The sequence below is a fragment of the Vollenhovia emeryi genome, unplaced genomic scaffold, assembly GCF_000949405.1.
Source record: "Vollenhovia emeryi isolate VEMERY1.0 unplaced genomic scaffold, V.emery_V1.0 DF939209.1, whole genome shotgun sequence".
In the NCBI taxonomy this organism is placed as follows: domain Eukaryota; kingdom Metazoa; phylum Arthropoda; class Insecta; order Hymenoptera; family Formicidae; genus Vollenhovia; species Vollenhovia emeryi.
The window spans coordinates 260,801-280,315 of NW_011967157.1; the positions used below are offsets into that span (position 1 = coordinate 260,801).

Below are 19,515 nucleotides of genomic sequence, written 5' to 3' on the forward strand. Positions count from 1 at the left end.
CCCCCCACCCCCCCTCCAGGTAAGGAACCGTATCAACGATTGATCGGAATTAACGTGACGCGCGCGTGTGACTCGTTGACTTTTCAACGCCTACCGTATCCGGCGATTACTGGTTAAGCGGTCGTGAACTTAAACGCGGCTGCGACCCAGTGCACGGCGGGGCGCGTTAAATGCGCGCGGGTGGAGCGACGCGCGTTTCCAGGACACCCGAGGGACCCTAGGACGGCCGAAGCATGGGCAACTGCTTCAGCAGCCCGACGGACGTGGAGAAGGAGAAGCCGGACAGGATCTGCAATCCCAGCATAGAGGCGGTCGCGTCGCAGGTCAGCCCGGTGCCGACGCCACCGCCTGATCCCATCAGGCCGATCCCGCAGATCCCGGACATGGACGTGACCACCGCCAAGATATTCGTCGCCCTGTACGACTACGACGCCCGCACGGACGAGGACCTGAGCTTCAAGAAGGGCGAGCACCTGGAGATCATCAACGACACGCAGGGCGACTGGTGGCTCGCCAAGAGTAAAAGGACCAGGCAGGAGGGCTACATTCCCAGCAATTACGTCGCCAAATTGAAGTCGATCGAGGCGGAGCCGTGAGTGCCTCCCTATTCACTTTCAATCGTTCTAGGCCGATGATAATCCTCCTCTGTAACGAAAGCGACGATTCGCGAAACGAGTGCGGGGTATTAACAATTTATTGTGGCCGGCGGGCGGACTCCCGTCGTTGATTCGCAGCAGAGCATTTTACAATTCTTGATAGGCGAAAGGGCGAAACCTGTCGTAACGCTAATTTGCATTTGCAGATGGTATTTTAGGAAGATTAAGCGAATCGAGGCGGAGAAAAAATTGCTACTGCCGGAAAACGATCACGGCGCGTTTCTGATAAGAGACTCCGAGAGCCGGCACAATGATTACTCCCTTTCAGGTAACGTCACAGAACGATATACTAGCGATTGTACCGGTCGTGCTCGTGATGCACCGACACGGTGCGATAACAAACGGACGAACAATGACCGGGCGAGACGGCGCGCGAAATCGCGCCGACCGCCGTTGCGGCCACAGCGGAATATTTATCCACGATTGTTGTAGTGCGCGACGGCGACACGGTCAAGCATTACCGTATCCGCCAGCTGGACGAGGGCGGCTTCTTCATCGCCAGGCGGACCACGTTCAGGAATCTGCAGGACCTCGTTGAGCACTACAGCAAAGACGCGGATGGCCTGTGCGTCAATCTGTGCAAGCCTTGCGTGCAGGTAAGCTCCACGGGTTACCGATACACCTCGGCTTCTCGACATAATGAACGCCGATACAGTTGATGGGCGACAACCACCCGTATTACCATTCGCTGCCGCTAACTGCCGTGAGAATCGCGGATTATGAGAATCGGCGTGTGGGAGCTTTAGACAGTGGCCTGCCTGAATAAAAACTTGGCATTTAACGCGCCGTACGTCATCGTGACGGCCAAGTTTCATTTGTCGCTGAGTTAGGCAGGTCTTTATCGATAATGAAATGGTACGCGCGGGGGGGGGGCTGGGGGGGAGATTTATGCATCGTGAAAATGCGCGTTTTATTTACCTCCGCGACTGCGTGGCGACTTTTAGCGGAAGTTTGTTGGTATTTAAGTGCGGAGTTGCATTCGATGAATCCTAATTGGCGCGCGCGAAAAGGAACGATTGTCGTTAGAAGTGATGTTAAAAAGTACACACGCACATATACCCACACAACAAATTGCAGCGGTAGTCACATATATCGATGAATTGATAAATCGGTCTGACATTTAATTCCTATCGGTATCTCAACAGCGTCGTAATGGCGTGTCTAAACTCGCCGATACCTGCGCAACGGCACAATCGATACGCCTGATTATTCGCCCCGATTATGATAATGGCAACAATCTCAACCAGCAATATATCATTATTGTTATACGGATAATATTATTATAGTATATAACAGACGCGTAGACATCTTTATACTATTATTGCGACAAATATTATTACATGCCTCGGTGGTCGAATTGGCGAGACGCCCGCCTAGAGTGCAGGGGGATGTCCAGGTTCAAACCCTGGCTGAGAAAAAATTGTTCGCAAGAAATTTTCTGCATTGACAGAGAAATTAAGAAATGCGGCCAGCCGTGGTCGAATAAAATTTGCAATTTTTATATTATTATCATCGAGTATGTATATCGTTATTATATTAATAAGACTATAGTATCTTTATGTTTTTTTTTGTTATTAGCTCTACACTATTTCGTTATTATGAGCGTTATTGCTACTGGTCGAGATATCGTTCTGGGTGCAGAACATTTACAACATATCAATTGCATTGATTACATCCGCAAATTTTCTGACTCGATTTGTTTATCCGTGGAAAGTCGCGAGTAGGGAGAGCCGGGGTAAATGAAATTTGGCACAGCAAACGAGGTATATTTACGTCTACGTGGAATATTGAAAAAGAAAGAGATATCTTTTAGAAGCGTTCGATAAGCACTTATTGCCAAGTTCGATGTCTGAATAGATTGTGTTTGTTTGTCTGTTTATTGCTTGCCCTACCTCCCGGTGGATTTTCTTGGTAAATTGAATGTCCTAATATACGCCATAACACGTTCTTTCGATTCCTTTCTTTTTCTCGACGTAAAACGCTTTTACATTTCATTGTGTCTGGCCTGTACATACAGCACAAGCCCGTGCTATACGGGATTATGTTTCAGAAGCAGTAGATTGTCATTCACTTAGAGATATCTCGTATAAAAAGCTCTGTACATTGGATGTAATTTTATATATTTACAACAACTTATCTCATACACCAATTCATTTAGCATCGTAGACCTCGCGAGAGGTGCAAAGTACACATAGGTAAATATAATTAAGAACCGAGATTGGCGGCACACACGAGGAAACGGCAGTCTTTCGCTTCACCGCGAAATATCGCTCTCGCTTGTGAATAACAATTTACGAATAACAATGTACGAACTCTTTCCATGTGCAAAGCGAGAACCGTAGCTCGGAATGTATGTGTGCTCGAGATCTATTCTACAATACATACAGGATGTCCCAAAAGCGTTTCCTACGTACGTGCCTCATCCGTTATTCGAGAGGCGAACGAGCGTAAATGAGCGTATGTGCATGCTGTTCCGTTTAGCCACCATATATGTACGCGTGTACCGGGCATTTCTCAGACTCGCGGCATGTCTTCTTTTCCTAGCTGCGACGTATTTCAGACATTCTGCATATTGTATCGCTCGTCATTTCATTTTCCTCTTCGTCTTTCGTCTCGTTTCTCTAAAATGCATATCTGTTGGAACGATCTCGCGATCACGTTCATCCGGAATCGTTATTGGGGTTCTTACACGATTGCAGGACACGGCGGAAAGTAGGTTTGTATTCGCGAACAGGGAAGTTGAGCGCTCTAGCACCTTTTTTTTACAGTGTGCATAGAATATTGTCTCTTTTACGCTTAGCCATAGAATTTTTTCTCATTAAGGAGAACGGAACGAAGTTTAGCTCGCCATTAATGCAGCCGATCAAACACCAACTCCTTCCCTGCACAAACTCAAGCCTCGCGCGAGTCTGTCCCCTAACCGACGACGGCTGATTCCGGGTCTGGCTTTGTTCAACAGGTGGAGAAACCCGTAACGGAGGGTCTTAGTCACCGTACGCGGGACCAATGGGAAATCGATCGTTCGTCACTGAAATTCCTGAGGAAATTGGGACAGGGCCAGTTCGGCGAGGTATGGGAAGGTCTGTGGAACAACACTACCCCGGTGGCGATAAAGACGCTCAAGCCGGGCACCATGGACCCGAAGGACTTCCTCGCCGAGGCGCAAATCATGAAGAAACTCCGACACGCCAAACTAATTCAATTGTACGCTGTGTGCACGATGGAGGAACCGATCTATATCATCACGGAATTGATGAGGAACGGCAGTCTACTCGAATATTTACAAGGTACGCAAGGTACGGTTTCATTCCGACTGGCCCTTTCACGATCATTGAGAGAAAGAATATTCGCAAGATAATTTTGTACAAAAATACTCGTTAGTGTTCTAAATTGAAGAATTGACCGATATCTCTAATTATTATTTTTAATTGTTTTTTTATTATATTATCAACATTTCAACACTTTATTGTTGTCTGATAATACTCTTGCTACGAATCTAAAAACTTGGGAGCTTTACTCCAAAAAGGTATGACCTCTCTGCCGCTCAAAAGACCAAGTATTTCTCAATCGAGTCCAGTTGCATATTTTACTTGCTCATTAATTTTGCAAGGTGCCGTCCCGAAATACCGTTACAAAATCGATAAAGCTAATGTTTCTACAGTCACATCGTTTCGTTACGTTATCGTTGTAGCAATCATGTGTGGATCTTTTAGGAAAAGGTCGAGGCCTAAAATTGCAACAACTGATCGACATGGCCGCGCAAATAGCCGCTGGTATGGCGTACTTAGAATCGCAGAATTACATCCATCGAGACTTGGCCGCCCGTAACGTTCTCGTGGCAGACGGAAATGTCGTTAAAATCGCGGACTTTGGCTTGGCTAGGCTCATCAAGGAGGACGAATACGAGGCTAGAATAGGGGCGCGCTTCCCTATCAAGTGGACCGCCCCCGAAGCTGCCAACTACAGCAAATTCAGTATTAAATCCGACGTATGGTCGTTTGGTATACTCCTTACCGAATTGGTTACGTACGGTAGAATACCTTATCCAGGTGAGATCTTTGAAAACAAAACTTATACTGCTATTGCATAAATATTTCTAACACAATTGAGTCGGTAAAACATAAACACGCCATTCTTCTCCTCAGGTATGACAAACGCCGAGGTTCTTCATCAGGTAGAACACGGTTATAGAATGCCGTGTCCACCCGGCTGTCCCGACACGCTGTACAATATCATGCTGGAATGCTGGAACAAGGATCCTATGAAACGACCGACTTTCGAGACACTTCAGTGGAAACTTGAGGACTTCTTCACCATGGAAGGTTCCGAGTACAAGGAAGCGTCTGCGTATTGAAGAAAGGATTTCGAACTCTTCCATATTGCTCCATTAAGAGGTACGATAATTGTGCCGTCGTCAGTGATCGTCGTTACATCGACGGCGATCGTTGCGATCTTCTTCATTGATCTATTTGTGACGCTAGTTTTCGCGGTACTTCTGAAAAGGTGCCGCAACTTTTATGCTCGAACGATTACGATCACTTTGCGAACGATCAGTAGACGATTGCATCGTTTTATTTAACAGTAAATTTTTCTTTCCTTTCTCTCTCCCTTTCTCTCTTTCCATTCTGTTTTCCTTTTTTTACGTTCTCGTCATCGCACATTTTGTCTGCCATAAATCTCAAAGAATGATATTTGTACATTTTTATCTATATGACTTGACGATACAAACGTACATTGGCATTTTGATAGCTTTACCAGAAGCGGCGACGAGGTTTTAGATATTGTTTTAGACCGCAGTAAGGATGTTGTACATGTAGACGTTAAATGGCCTTTGTAAAATCGTTTATAAGTGTCAGTTAGCGTGAGAGGTAGACCTCGATCATCAGGGTGATAATTCCGGGTGATGATGATGGTAGCCGATGTAATATATTTGTGTACAATATAAGTTGTACTTTCTGTATTACAATTCCTGTATACACTATATGGCGCGACAAAGGGTTGATTACCTGATGAAATCGAACCGACAACGTTAGAGACGAAACGACGGACCATAAATGCACAACTTTATCATTCCTTCTTTCTTCTCGCTCGGGCGTGACACGAATTAATTGCGACGTACTCCCACGAGGCGGATACACGAGAGTCGTCGGCGAAGCGATTTCGCGCGCGCCGTGTGCACGCATGTGCGAAGATCGGGGGATATACAACCGGTCCGTCCAAAACAACGCGAAAGACTGCGTCCTGTGGCGACTGTGTCTCGAACGACGTCATGTCCTATTCGTTTATCCCGTCGCGAAAAATACCGACGCGGTAAATACCTGACACAGACTGCCAGCTAACGTTTTCTAAGGTACACTTGTTACTTATAACGTGTAAGAGATCACTTTTCGGAAGTATACGCGTGAGAGTATGCGCCTGCCGAGTATCTGTGCATGAGAAATGTACGAATTTGCTATGGAAGGGAGAAATCAGTCTACTTCCGTCGTATCTTTAAGTACTCTGAGAGGAGGATGTACATCACGAATTACGTCATCTTCGTTAATCATCACTCGGATATGTTCATGTTATCGAATTCGTCATTTTTATATATTTTTATATATATATCGTGTCTAATGTTTTATTATACTCATTTATCGCGACTTTTCACGTTTGTGAATGACTCAAACTTGAGAATAATTATTATTACGCGTAAAAATACAATAAGTCGATAATATTAGACATACTTTATAAATGTATGACTCCATAACGGTAAATGATGTAAAATTATATAGATATTTTAGCAATATTTTGATCCCATTTGAAACATATGCGCAAATATGTATGGAATGTGCCAAAAACCATCGCCATTCCTTCACTATCTACTGATTCTCCTATGGATTTAGAGTCGATTTTTCCACGGTTGAAATAATATCGGTGGCTATCGTATTAGAGCCAAGCGATTTAAGCAATTTTTTCACAGTGAGTGTTTTAACAGCAAAGACTTGGGATAACTTTTGTTATTCTATCGTTGAGGGACTTGTTGGGAAAGATCGATTCTAATTTCGTCAGAAAATAAGCCCCGGGAATTTTATGCAAATTGTACAAAACATCTCAACATACAACACGGGTGTATATGTATGCGTATGTATGCACGATATCAACTCTAGCATCCATCTTCTGTTCTGAAATCAGAGCTGTGTTAATAGTACCAAATTAATCGCAAATTTCAAAGAAATGCATGTTTACGGACAGTATCACTGTCGGATAAATCTTTGTAAATCTTTGCAATATCGTTATCTTCTAGACTAACGACACATCGACCAACTTCCGGTAAGAAGTATGATTTCTTTCAATTAAGTCTTATCTCACATTTCTTTGAAAACATTTAATTTATAAGAGAAATTCGGGAAAAGCGAGCAATTATATATTTTAAAGCGACGAAATTTATTAAATCGTGTGTATGAAATCTATTCAGGATTATAAGTTGTGACCGCATTGCACTAAGAAATAAGATAAAAATATTATCAACTATATGTAATAATAATAATAATAATGAAATGTAATGCAACGATTGCAAGCACAAAACGGATGAAAGTTTACTGAAATTACTGTTAATTTTTATCCAGACAAACTCTTCTTTTCTGTAATTAGAGGGGAAAACAGTTTCTCTGTCGAATAATTATATAATAGGAATCTGTGGCGAGTGAAAATAAAAATACTTTAGATGTATAAGAAATAATTGATAAAATAAACGCAACAGTTTTGTTTATGAAAATGAGATTATTGACCTCCTTACCGATTATGTTCTATCCCCCCCCCCCCCGATTTTTCAGAGTTTGGATCTCGGTCGCTAATTTTAATTTTATTAAATTTTAAAAAGTTCCAAAGAGAAGCATGTGCACTATTATTAATATGTACAATTATGTTACATACCCTTAGAATTAGGAACAATGACGATATTGCACTTCCATTTAAACACCATTCGATTTGTCGATAATTTCTGCGAGCGAATGTCCGACTCTTACCTAGTAATACTTTATTGTTCTTTTAGAGTTTCGAAAATAAAAATTTTTGATCTTAAAATCAGACTGTTGGTAAGGTTACGCGTGACTTTACGAACCGTCGATACAGAAGATAATTTTTCTTATCCTTATATTAAAGAAACTTCACAATATCTTACAAACTGCAAGTACCTAAACCGCGAGGAAAGTATTAAAAGAACATAATTGACTAACAACTAATGGAGGCGGAAATTACATCTAGCTGGGCGCAACGCGCCCAAGTATATCTGAATAAAAATACGTGCGTACACACGCATAAAAGGAGCCAAGGTGCAGATTGAACGTAGCCGCACTGGTGGTGTCACACGGTGAATCACTAGATAGAAAATCACCAGATCCTGAGGCGCGCTCAGCGACAGGTGTCTCCTGGCATACAGGTGTTCTCTTCAGTCGGCCAGTGGTGGTCAGCGGCGCGCATTCGTGCGTGCGTGCGTGCATGCCTGCGTGCGTGCGTGCATGCGTGCGTGCATGCGTGCTCCGTTCCGTTCCGTTCCGTACCACTCACGTCGTGGCGCGGGGAAGGACTGCTCTCCTCTCCTTCGCGGGTGCGTCGCCGCGAGTTCCGTTCCGTTTCGCGGCCGAGACTTTTCCTACGAGAAAGTGATATATCGCGGGCGACGCGTAGAAACGCGGCGCGACGCCGTGTGTCGGAGCTTTGAATAATGACTCGGCCGAGGCGCAAAGTCATCGACTCGGGAATACCGAGAAGAGAGAGGAGGTGAAAGAGAGAGAGCGAGAGAGCGAGCGAGAGAGAGAAAAAGATCCCTCTTTTTCTCCCTCCTTCGTATATCACGCTGCTTTCGAGTAAACGCAAAATTTTCACATGCCAACAGCGATCTACGCGCACGCCCGATCGATGGAAGGATGGACTCGCGCTGCACTGGGATATTATGTTAATCGCCTTTTACGGTCAGAATGAGGGAGGAAGAGCTCGAGATATCACTCAAGGTAATCGCGAGGCTCCCGGTCTCCTCTTCCGTTCCCTCCAAGTTTCGTGCGCGCTCTCTCTCTCTCTCTCTTTACCGCGACCTTTTTCCTTTTTACTTCTCTTCGTCTAAGTTTCGCCAAATTCCGCGGACGCGTCCGCTTCGTTGCGCGCGAGATGCGATAGAGCGCGACCGAGGAGGCACGGACGTGAGCATTTTTTCTCTCATTCGCGCTTCGTCGTCCGCCGCGATTTTCCGCCGGAAAGGAAAGCGCGGCTTCCACGGCATCCCCGTCGTAGCGCGTCGTCATGCTACGCACGAAGTTACTATCTCCCGGTGCGCGAGGCCGCACCTCGCCGATTCTTTTTATTCGTCTGCTCGAGGGCATTCCTTCTAACGCTCGCTCTCGACGCGACGGATGACTTCTCCTCGAAATAACTCCTTAACTTCGGTGTCCGTCTCCCGCACGGCAACTCTTTCCGCGAAGGGGGAATTGGGAGCGTTTTTTTTTTGGTTTGTTTTCGAAGACTGGACTCGGGACTGCCAGAGATATCTCGATCGGAAGAAGTACATCCGTGTTGTTATCTCTCGTTTTCAGCCGAAGCGAGAAAATAGGATTTCGACGCTCGCTTTCTCCGCGATACGTATTCGCGTATAAGTGGCACCGTTATCGATGTTTATTTCTGTAATAATCATCTGGCACATTTGCACGCAAATTAACTTACTCGGCCGTATATTCGCGACACTCGCGCCACAACATTTATGCGCTGTAAACCCCTGTTATGCGATCGCATATTTTTCTTCTTGCCGATACGAAATTCATTAACGCCCAATTAAGTTCGAGCCGAGGGTTCGCGATCTCGCGGCGAATCGACTCGATAAATTTCGCGGGCGATCAATGCCCCGTTTCTACCAATGCGCAGCAGTCCAATTTCTGAATCTGGAAAAGGATCAAGAGTAAGTTAAACTGTGATCAAAGTTAATCTGCATCGGTAGAAATGGACATGAAACACGCAAGGTGGAACTCGGCGTGCAGTCAACTGATCGCCGAAGAACTGACGAGAAGAAAAAAATCACATATACACACACGTACCATGTACAATACATAATTAAGGAATTAAGGGCTGGTTGTTCCAATCTCTTGGTAAGTTAACTAATACCCAGATAACATGCTTGTCTAAAAGACATCTTCAAAACTTCTTTAAGACGTCTTTAAGATATCTTTTAGACGTGTATGTCTAAAAGATGTCTAAAAGACGTGATAAAGACATCTTAAAGATGTCTTTTAGACATGCATGTTATCTATCATAGTGAAATCATAGACGAAAGTCCCCTACTATGAGATAAGCTCCTAATATGAGATAGCGGAGTTTCTCGAAAACTGGCCAAGTATCAGGAGAACATGATCGGTAAAGAGGTAGCACTATCTAAATTTCCAAGAATTGGAATTCTGGAATTTTCAAACTAAATCGCGAAAATCGAAAACTGGGGAAAGTATCAGGAGAATATGATCGGCAAAGAGGTGGCACTATCTAAATTTCCAAGAATTTGTCAACTTTTCCAAGAATTGGAATTCCGGAAATACGGAACTTGAAATCACGAAGATCGAGAATCTCGAAAACTGACAAAGTATCAGGAGAACATGATCGGCAAAGAGGTGGCACTACCTAAATTTCCAAGAATTGGAATTCCGGAATTTTTAAACTTTAAATCGCGAAAATCGAGAATCACGAAAACTGGGAAAGTATCAGGAGAACATGATCGGCAAAGAGGTGATAGATATTTTTGCAAAAAAATTAATGTTTCAACGAAAATATAAAATTTTCTACAAATTTCTATTTCAAGTCAATTTTCGTAGTTATTTATAAAAATTTTTTCCGCTAGGGAAGAGACAGAGAATCGACTCTAGTTAACAGTTAACCAGAAAATGAAAAACCAGGCCTAAATCAAACAAAACCTCTTGGTAAGCTAACTAATAGTTAAATTATATGTCTACCTTCGTCTGAGTTAAAGGAAGAACAAAGACATACATATGATTTAACTATTAGCTAACTCAAGAGGTTGGAACAACCGACCCATAGACATATAATTTAACTATTAGTTAGCTCACAAGAGGTTGGAAAAACCGGTCCTAAATAATATAGTTTCACGTAATTTTAGAAATAAGCGAAACTTGAAATGGAAAGACGGTAAAGATGAGGATGAACTTTATTTACAATCGTGATATTGGCCGATGAAAAATGCCGAAAATGAAGTTTATGCGACGAGTTGTCCGGAGCCGTTACGCGTCCAGCTCTTCGATTACAGCCGCGCTGCAAAGTGGCAAATACAAAAAGAAGGAGAAGCGCATGCGAGCTCGGTGCTGCTCCAGTGATCTCTGCTTATCTCCCGATTGCCGGTAACGGTACTTACTCGCGTTTTCATCGCTTACGCGCCTCTTGCCGGGGACTTTACGCATTTGCGCGCACTTCTCATTACTATTTATACAGCGTGTCTCCTGGCCGAGATATCGCCGACAGCGAGCTTTCTTACATCTTTATACGAACGTGTTTCAAATTCCACTTGAAATGAATCAACGTCACGCTATCGACTTATCCCATTTGCCGCGCGGCAATTTCCAGTCGCTAATTACACGAGAAATCCATACGCGACTCCGAAGCCGAGAAAACCCTACGATCCTCTCGCTCTCCCGGTACACGCAGAAACCAGTCGAACGCGGAGAACACGATTTACCGCGGTTTACAGCTATCAGGACGGATAAAGTCCGAGATAAGGGTACACGTGCGGAACTCTCGGGGAAAAACTCTGGCACAGATTCGACATCGTTTCATCGATGTTTCAGTGCTTCGGCACCTTTCGGTATGCGGACATTCCTGAAAATTCTCTCGCCGTAATGAGCTATACGTGTCGCTTTAAATTGTAATGCCTAAACCACGTCGGTAGAAGCGAGATTGCCCTCGGCGACCGGTTTTTATTTTATGGACTTGTATCTTTATCGATGTAACCCACTTCCTCACGCGCCGTCGTACTTGGCAGAAATTATTTCAACCGTGATCAATCGAACCTCCATCGTTCGATCGATGGTTATTAAGCATTTCAATTAATGGAGTAATATATAACTACTCAATTATTCTAATTCTCTTGCTCTAAGTTAATTAATAGTTAAGTCATACGTGTGTGTTTGTTTTTTTTCTTCAAATTAGACGAGGATAGACATATAATTTACCCTAGTAGCACAGTGCATTGGCTAAATATTGGTCCAATGTTAGTTATTATACATTAGAAATGCATTGGCCGATATTGTCCAACGTAAAGTCAATATTGGCCATGGAATAAATGTAAATGTTGCACGATAATAATTATATAATATTAGGCTTATATTGGAAGTGCATTGGCAAATATTTAACAATGCAATAACATTAACATCCCTCGCTTAGGTGGTGATAGTGGGCAACGGCGCCGTGGGGAAGTCGTCGATGATTCAAAGGTTTTGCAAAGGTACATATACGAGGGACTACAAGAAGACGATCGGCGTCGACTTCCTGGAGCGTGAAATCGAGTAAGTAATTACTGGACGTGTTGAATCGTTTCAATATTAATTTAATCCGACACCAAGTGCGTCATCATTCCGAGCAAGATTAAGTCTACTTTAAAATTTACCCTGAAAATCATGTAATTGTTGGACAACGTGGCATTTTGTACAATTTTATGAGATTTTTGTGAAATTTTACTATTCCTTTTATTAGTAGAATGTATACTAACAAAAAGTATGGTAAAGTTTCAAAGAACAACAAAATTTTTAAGACTTATCGCCAGGAAAACTATATTATAGAGTATTGCGGAAGAGACATATCCGATTGTGAAATATTTGAAGTAAAAGGGCATTTCGACTGATCTCTTTTGCAAGGTCGTACCTCGATTTTACGCAATTTTGGTTCTAAATGAGCGTTAAGACAGAAAAGCCGAAAATTGTGTAAAATCGAGATATGACCTTGCGAGAGAGAGAGAGAGATCAGTCGATTTGTCTCGTGTATTTTTTTTTTAACGTAATCGCACGACGAATGCTAGTGCAGAGGAATTAAATCGATTCTACTGTTGTATCAACCGATCTGATTATTCGTTGCTGATCATCATACCGCTATAATACGCGTATACCTATACACAAGTTCGAGAGCGACGTGCCTGAGAAAAACCCGATTTTAATCGTGCCAGCGCGAGCTACCGTGGGATACTTCTCGTATCCCCCTCTCGACACTGACTACCAATGTAATGTCGGTCAATATAGGAAGGAATTTTGTCTCGCTGCACGTATCCATTCTTTATCCATCTTGTAATTAGTCGCTCCTCGCGCGTCTAACAATCGTATAAATCACAATAACAATTTGATTCTTAACTTTTAATTTAAAGACTACATTCGCGCAAAGAAAACTAAGAATATAGATAATTAAAATTAAGCAGGGTCAGAATTATGAATTTCGCGACAACAGTAAAACATTCAAGAGAAAATCTAAAAATTTATTTTTTCCTAAGGTGAATCAAATTGTGTAGTAAAAAATAAATATGTAGAAAAATATACGTGTTTGTGCCGACAGAGTGGACGACGAGGACGTAAGACTGATGCTGTGGGATACTGCAGGACAGGAAGAATTTGACGCGATAACCGCGGCTTATTACCGCGGCGCCCATGCCTGTGTCCTCGCTTATTCGGCTACCGATAGAGATTCCTTCGATGCTATTCCCACGTGGAAACTCAAGGTACATATCTGTAAATTACACTTAAAGTTAGTAGAAGAATGGTAAGTTTGTTATTTATTCGGTTCCCCTCAAATTTACTTCGCTTCAAAGTCTTTCCATCGCTTATTAAAATTATTCGACAACTTTGCTAATGGCTTGACACTTTTGACAAGGGAACATCGACTCCAAACGGAAAAACTCTACTTGACTTTTTGGACACTCTAAAATATTCTCTTACAGGTCGAGAACGAGTGCGGAGAAATACCCACAGTTCTGGTGCAAAATAAAATCGATCTTGTCGACCAGAGCGTGATCGATCCGTGAGTATACCCTAGACAGTTTTCATTGCAAAGTTTCTTCAGAGTGAAACTCGTGTCTGAAGCGCCCGAATATTACAGGGACGAAGCCGAGAGGCTCAGCCGTGCCTTAGGCTGCAAACTCCTGCGGACGTCCGTGAAGGAGGATATCGGCGTAATGAGCGTCTTCCGACACTTGGCGTCCCGATGCCTGCACGAGATGCGTCGCTCCGACGACGACTATCGAGACGACTTGAGATTATATTCCGCGGAGCCTAGATCTCCTTCCGTTATCAGTACGAGTAGATTCAATAGTTTTGCAGACGCTAGCTCGTGCACCCTAGTCTACGAATAACGATGCATTTTTTTCTTGTTTACAGGTGCGTTTAGTCCGGATGGGTCAATGTGTGGTCGTAACACTGGTAATGGAACGATAATCCTCCGACCCGGCGGTAAAACTAAGAGTCATAAGAAACGAAATTTCGTAAAAAACGCTTGTAGACTCTTGTAGCTATTTCCCGTAATGTACGTACGACGGCATTACATCGCGTTCCGAGAATCGCACGAAAACGTCGAAGATACGGGTGTCTTGTAAATATATATAGTTTATTCTCTGAAGGCGTAAACGCGGACGGTGATTTACAGTGTCCGATAGTGCGAGCCTATTGTATTCTAATTAACGGCCTTTACGACGGTTTCGTGTATAAGAACACATGATACGCATAACATTTGGGAACTCATCAATTTAAACGCAATAGAAATAATCATTATAATTATGCTCATAACGTTAACCAAATGGTTGTAGATTGTAAGGTACGGAAAGAGATTAATCGCAACATATTAACTGCAACTATGCGTACTCGCAAATGCGAATGGGAATAGCGATGTAATACGAATATGACGCGTAATTTGTAAATATCTCGCCATACTATCATATATATACATATATATATATATATATTGAATGAGTTATTAATATTTAAATTGCATCACATTCAAGGACCAAAATTATGAAATTAAGATTTTACTGTCGATATGAATATAGTATTATATAATAACGACAATAATAGTAATATAATAATCGTTATTTACAGATTAGCGCGTCGATTACTTAGACTATTCAAATCCAATGACTCAACATCAGCTCAATTTTGCAAATTTTTGAAATTTAAATAAAACTGCATCTCAATTATATATTGTACCTCGAGACTTTTGTTTCTTTAATACTGAATATTGAACTGCGGCGTCATAAATGAAAACGTAAATTTCTTTCTTCTTCCACGTATGACTGACGTCAGAATTCAATTTGATTGTAGTGAGAAAATAGGATCCTTAAGCACAAGCAAGTTAGTGTAAATTACTGTCACCTAAGACAATATTTTACAATAAGTTACTTAATAACTAATGCTATACTTTTACTTATTTGTAATATTACAAAACGCAATAAAATCTCTGTACATTTTGCTAAAAATAAAACGATCTTTGATAAGTGAAATACTGAGAAAAAAACGCCATAAAAGAGAAAAAATTAATTTTTTTAAATCCAAAAATACAATTAACAAAATATATCCCGAATCATGTAAGAATTAATTTTTGATAAAATTAATTAACCGCTCGTTACACTCGAAACTGACCAATAGCTGCTACTTCGCAAAGTAAATACACAAATTTATTAGAGTGAGAGTGTAAAGAGGCCCATTAACTTTATATTTTCAATATTACATGATTGACATAATATCTAAAATTCTACAATTGCAGTACACATACTCCAGAAATCCCTCTTTTATTCCAAAACGTACAGATTTGAAAAATGTTATCGAACGCTCTTTCAAAACCTTCTTTTTAAATTTTTTTTTAAGTGCTGAAATGCTAGGTGTCTTAAAATATGTTCAGGAATCGTACAAACGCCGAGAATCGGTAACACGCCGCTACAAGATTAAATCCAATCGATCACTGTGCGTTCTGTACACAGCCAAGCGTTCCATTCAAAGTAGTTATTCGCGAAGTGGAAGGAAAATAGAAACTTAGCCGCGCAGAAAAGGCGCAAAGAATGTATCTTTTCGAAATCCCTTAACTCGCTACAACAGAGCTAGACCGCCGAATAGCTTTGCCATTCGAAACTTGTATGGAAAATGCTGTAGACTTGATCTACCAAACAATCTTGGTGTGCCATTTACTGTGTCATCTCCAAAATGTGCATCTTGTCGATATAATCGAGCAATCCCTGCAGTCTCTTCTTGACTCGCTTTTGATCGTCCAACGTGCAGCCGAGAATGGCGGTCTCAAAAACTTTGTCGGAATGTCCTATGCTATGGGAAGAGCATGCGTTCATGAATTCTGCGCATCGCTGCCGAGTGCTACTTGGATCTTGTCGTAGACCTATGACCAAGCTGTCAATCAGGCCATTAACCTAGAAAATAATATTTCACCGGTTATTGGATAATAAAGTGATACCTCTACAGGAAATTGTAATTGAGTCCCAAATACCTGATGTAACGCCTCCTGCTGAACATGATCCCGTTGAACTGTTACCAATACGTCCACAGTGGAGCAGCGCATGGACAATCTATCTGCATACCTCAAGATATCGTCCCTATCAGCTGGATAAAGAAATGACAAGCATTTTTACATCTTGATTCAACAAGTAGCATTTAACATTGGGGCATACGCTAAACGTTCAGACAGCTGAAACATTTTCCGCCTTAAGTAATCCGCGTGCTCGTCCCGTTTTAACACTTCCCTAACGTTCTTCCAGATTTCTTTTCTGCCAAGGTGAAAAGCGATTGTACATCTTGTAATAATTATCAAATACACGCGCAACACAGACAAATATTTACGTGGCACTACACTAGTCACAGAATAAAAGATGCCTATCGTTCGAGTAGCAAACTTTCTCTCTCTCTCTCCCACTCCTTCCATTCGACAATTCTAATTTTTATTAGACCGAAGCTAATATTTACGTTGCACTATACTAGTCACAGAATAAAAGATGCCTATAGGCCTGTTCTTTATTACTGCACTACTGAACTAGTGCAATAAGTTAAAATGAAATAAATAGATTACCTCTCATTCCAACTCATTGCACCAGTGTGCACTAGTTCAGGAGTGCAGCAATAAAAAACAGACCCTATCATTCGAGTAGCAAACTTTCTCTCTCTCTCTCCTTCCATTAAATAATTTTGGTTAGACCAAAGTGTCCTGGGGACTGATCAGGGCAAGGTAAATGAAGTGGCCCACTCACGCTCCTCGAGGGTGAACAGCATGTCGTTATTCCTGAGGGTGTCCAAGGTCGTCAACAGGCCGTCCTTCTCCTCCATGAGCCTCGCGGCATCCTTTCGCAATTGCTCTACGTGGGCCTCGATGTGATCCAACAGGCCGACTAACCTGTCTTTCGGTTTCTGCTCGTTGCCCGGCTGCTCCGTGCTCTCCATGCTGGCGCGTCTACAGGTCCGACTCGTCGAGCATCGACCACCCGGCACCCCCGGCGAGAAACGAGACGACCTTAATCGGACGATCCTCGGCGACGTCGATGCGGCCACGATCGCGCGCGCGCGCGCGCCTGTCCGAATCCTGTCAACTCACGCGGCTGCGTCAAGATTGGTCGGGATCCGTTACGTTAACGATGCCCGCGTGCACGCTTGCCCGCGCTCCAATATCGGCACGGCTCGGCCACGATCTGACGCGACCTCGCGACAGCCCCGCATAAATAAGCGCGACGCAAAGGCCGGAAGCAAGAGCGATATCTCGCGACCGTGGGCGCGCGAGCCGGTCACTGTTCCCTCTTACGCTGATATAAACTGATACGAACGGAGATAACTCGACAATCCGCGAATAATCTATACTCTATATATAAATTTTCGGCGCGCACGTATGTGTATGTATATGTTATCTCAATCGAACTGGCATCTCAAAATAGCGACTCGCCCCTGCGTCACCTCGCTCGTCGAAACGTCTTAAATTGCGAAGGAGCCACGCACCCGTAACTTCGACAACGCCTTTCTTTTTCTCTCGCAGACGTTTCCCCCGATCCTGGCTTCCAGCTTTGACAGCGGGGAGTCTACCTTACCAACGAAACGGCGACTTATCATAAATTGTAATCGCACTTTTTTAACAACGCAAAATATTGCACGGTTTAATCTACCTTCGGGTATCAATTACTTTCCCCCCGAAATTGCCCACCGAAATTCTTCCTGCAATTATCACCCGAGTTTTATTTCGAATTCAGTTGCTGATTTGACTGCTGGTCACCGGACTAACCCAAGCTGACTAATCGCGACTGTTGGCATCGCTCACTTTCCTTCTCCGCCGAGGTGCGTACAGAGTGAGTATAAACGTGCCTGCGTACGAGTGATTTTGTATCCGCGTCGCTCGCTCGTCATCGTGTATTGTTTTGCAGAAACGTCGTTTCGCGGTCGCTCGGAAGAACACGTTGTCTTGCGTGCCGTGAATCGTTTCGCATTTCGCTACATGTTTCTCATTGAATTTTGTGTCATTTCAGGTTCGTCCCGAATAATCCGAATAATCACAAGATAAAAATATGGTGAGTGAGTCTTACCGCGTTCAACTTTGCTACATTTTGCGTACGTTTTTACATACGTACGAAAACATGGGCTCTATTTCGCTGTGGTCGTGTTGAGTTCACGTATCGGCAACGTAACCTCAAAATTGAGCCTAGTCTGTAGACGTAGTTTATCTAAACCGAAGGTTTGCCTTTATTCGAGCAGTACGAACGAGAGAGAACGAAGTAGCACAAAATAGAGTTTGTTCTTTTCTACGTGAACCCCCCACTGCTCAATGCTCGGTCTAGATATAGTAGGCTTGTTTTTATTGCTGCATTGGTGAACTAGTGCGGTAAGCTAGAATGAGAAAAAATATGCTTGTCTCAAGCTAACGACGCGATACTATTTTCCACGCTGGATTGCTTACGAGAGCCAATCAAGATTTAGCTTTAAGTCGCTCGATCTAAAACTGCATCCTTATTGATTCTCATAAGCAGTGCAGTATGAAAAATTGTATCGTGTGCCGTTGGCTTTACTCTAAATTTTTTGTGCTAGTTCACCAGTGTAGCAACAGAGAACAAGCCTATTGTGTCTATGGTCTAGTCGGTAGTCGCACGCACATGACTTTGTTTTATACTTTCAGCCGCGAGAGATAAAAGAAATTAAGGACTTTCTGCTGAAGGCCAGGAGAAAAGACGCAAAGTGTAAGATATCTTAATTCAAATGTTTTTTTACCAGTCTGGTCTTGTACACGTGTAATTGACTCCGCTGCTTTTGTTTCAGCCGTCAAAATAAAGAAGAATGCCGATAATGTCAAGTTCAAGGTTCGCTGCTCCCGATTTTTGTACACCCTCGTGATCACGGACAAGGAGAAGGCTGAAAAGCTCAAGCAATCCTTACCACCAGGTATATAACAAACTGCCAATTGTATTTTATAGCCAACTGTGACAACGGTACTTTCTAACGCTTGGGTTGCGGCCAAGCCGCCGCTACAAATGCTTCGAAGCCTTTCTCTTTTTCTATCTTTTCTGACAGAAAGGAGCTTCGAACTTTGAAGCGACAGCTTGACCACAGCCTTAATCATGTGTGACGCTCGTCGAAATTGTTACGTTGCACTTTTTAAAAGTAAATCTAGAGAGAACTTCAGTGTGATATAATTGAAATGCCATTTCAGGTTTGCAAGTGAAGGAAGTAAAGAGGAGTGAACGTGTGTAAAATGACTAAATAAACTACCTTCTTAAACACAAGTGTTTTTCTTTTAATTTCCTTACGCTAGCTAGAACTACAACTTTATAGTTTGCGTTTGGGCAAAATTAGCGTTTTACTATAGTTTTCTAATGAACATGCACCCTTTTCCCCCCTCC

The 19,515-nt window shown here is 42.8% G+C and overlaps 4 protein-coding genes across 5 annotated transcripts; 3 read left to right on the forward strand and 1 right to left on the reverse strand.

The window, feature by feature from the left end:
• The first annotated feature begins 13 nt into the window (after positions 1-13).
• On the forward strand, positions 14-7,415 carry LOC105561241 (tyrosine-protein kinase Src42A). Its single transcript, XM_012011045.1, has 6 exons — positions 14-592; positions 803-924; positions 1,089-1,252; positions 3,616-3,943; positions 4,370-4,705; positions 4,802-7,415. The coding sequence occupies exons 1-6, from the start codon at positions 234-236 to the stop codon at positions 5,008-5,010; spliced, it is 1,518 nt and encodes a 505-aa protein (XP_011866435.1). The 5' UTR covers positions 14-233; the 3' UTR covers positions 5,011-7,415.
• Positions 7,416-8,010: 595 nt separating this feature from the next.
• LOC105561242 (ras-related protein Rab-23) lies at positions 8,011-15,161 on the forward strand. The gene is made up of 7 exons (XM_012011046.1): positions 8,011-8,414; positions 8,530-8,644; positions 12,060-12,181; positions 13,215-13,377; positions 13,597-13,676; positions 13,755-13,948; positions 14,033-15,161. Exons 2-7 carry the CDS (start codon positions 8,612-8,614, stop codon positions 14,161-14,163), a joined length of 723 nt encoding a protein of 240 aa, XP_011866436.1. The 5' UTR covers positions 8,011-8,414; positions 8,530-8,611; the 3' UTR covers positions 14,164-15,161.
• A 163-nt stretch (positions 15,162-15,324) lies between these two features.
• On the reverse strand, positions 15,325-17,515 carry LOC105561244 (BAG family molecular chaperone regulator 2). The gene is made up of 3 exons (XM_012011047.1): positions 16,894-17,515; positions 16,140-16,252; positions 15,325-16,062 (listed from the first exon to the last, which is right to left on the reverse strand). The coding sequence occupies exons 1-3, from the start codon at positions 17,081-17,083 to the stop codon at positions 15,826-15,828; spliced, it is 540 nt and encodes a 179-aa protein (XP_011866437.1). The 5' UTR covers positions 17,084-17,515; the 3' UTR covers positions 15,325-15,825.
• A 369-nt stretch (positions 17,516-17,884) lies between these two features.
• LOC105561245 (60S ribosomal protein L38) lies at positions 17,885-19,398 on the forward strand. 2 transcript variants are annotated; one of them, XM_012011048.1, is made up of 5 exons: positions 17,885-17,973; positions 18,151-18,192; positions 18,795-18,855; positions 18,935-19,057; positions 19,326-19,398. In XM_012011048.1, exons 2-5 carry the CDS (start codon positions 18,190-18,192, stop codon positions 19,364-19,366), a joined length of 228 nt encoding a protein of 75 aa, XP_011866438.1. In that variant the 5' UTR covers positions 17,885-17,973; positions 18,151-18,189; the 3' UTR covers positions 19,367-19,398. The 2 variants fall into 2 exon arrangements, with proteins under 2 accessions (XP_011866438.1, XP_011866439.1); XM_012011049.1 differs by having other exon boundaries at positions 17,944-17,962.
• The last annotated feature ends 117 nt before the right edge of the window (positions 19,399-19,515 follow it).

Coding starts and splice junctions, on each gene's coding strand:
- LOC105561245 (XM_012011048.1), top strand. Junction 18,856..18,934: donor CAGGAGAAAAGACGCAAAGT/GTAAGATATCTT, acceptor CTTTTGTTTCAG/CCGTCAAAATAAAGAAGAAT. Junction 19,058..19,325: donor CAAGCAATCCTTACCACCAG/GTATATAACAAA, acceptor ATGCCATTTCAG/GTTTGCAAGTGAAGGAAGTA.
- LOC105561242 (XM_012011046.1), top strand. CDS start 8,612: ATGAGGGAGGAAGAGCTCGAGATATCACTCAAG. Junction 13,378..13,596: donor TTCCCACGTGGAAACTCAAG/GTACATATCTGT, acceptor ATTCTCTTACAG/GTCGAGAACGAGTGCGGAGA. Junction 13,949..14,032: donor TAGATCTCCTTCCGTTATCA/GTACGAGTAGAT, acceptor TCTTGTTTACAG/GTGCGTTTAGTCCGGATGGG.
- LOC105561244 (XM_012011047.1), bottom strand. CDS start 17,083: ATGGAGAGCACGGAGCAGCCGGGCAACGAGCAGAAACCGAAAGACAGG. Junction 16,253..16,893: donor GCTGTTCACCCTCGAGGAGC/GTGAGTGGGCCA, acceptor TTCTTTATCCAG/CTGATAGGGACGATATCTTG. Junction 16,063..16,139: donor AGCAGGAGGCGTTACATCAG/GTATTTGGGACT, acceptor ATTATTTTCTAG/GTTAATGGCCTGATTGACAG.
- LOC105561241 (XM_012011045.1), top strand. CDS start 234: ATGGGCAACTGCTTCAGCAGCCCGACGGACGTGGAGAAGGAGAAGCCG. Junction 3,944..4,369: donor TCTACTCGAATATTTACAAG/GTACGCAAGGTA, acceptor TGGATCTTTTAG/GAAAAGGTCGAGGCCTAAAA. Junction 4,706..4,801: donor CGGTAGAATACCTTATCCAG/GTGAGATCTTTG, acceptor TCTTCTCCTCAG/GTATGACAAACGCCGAGGTT.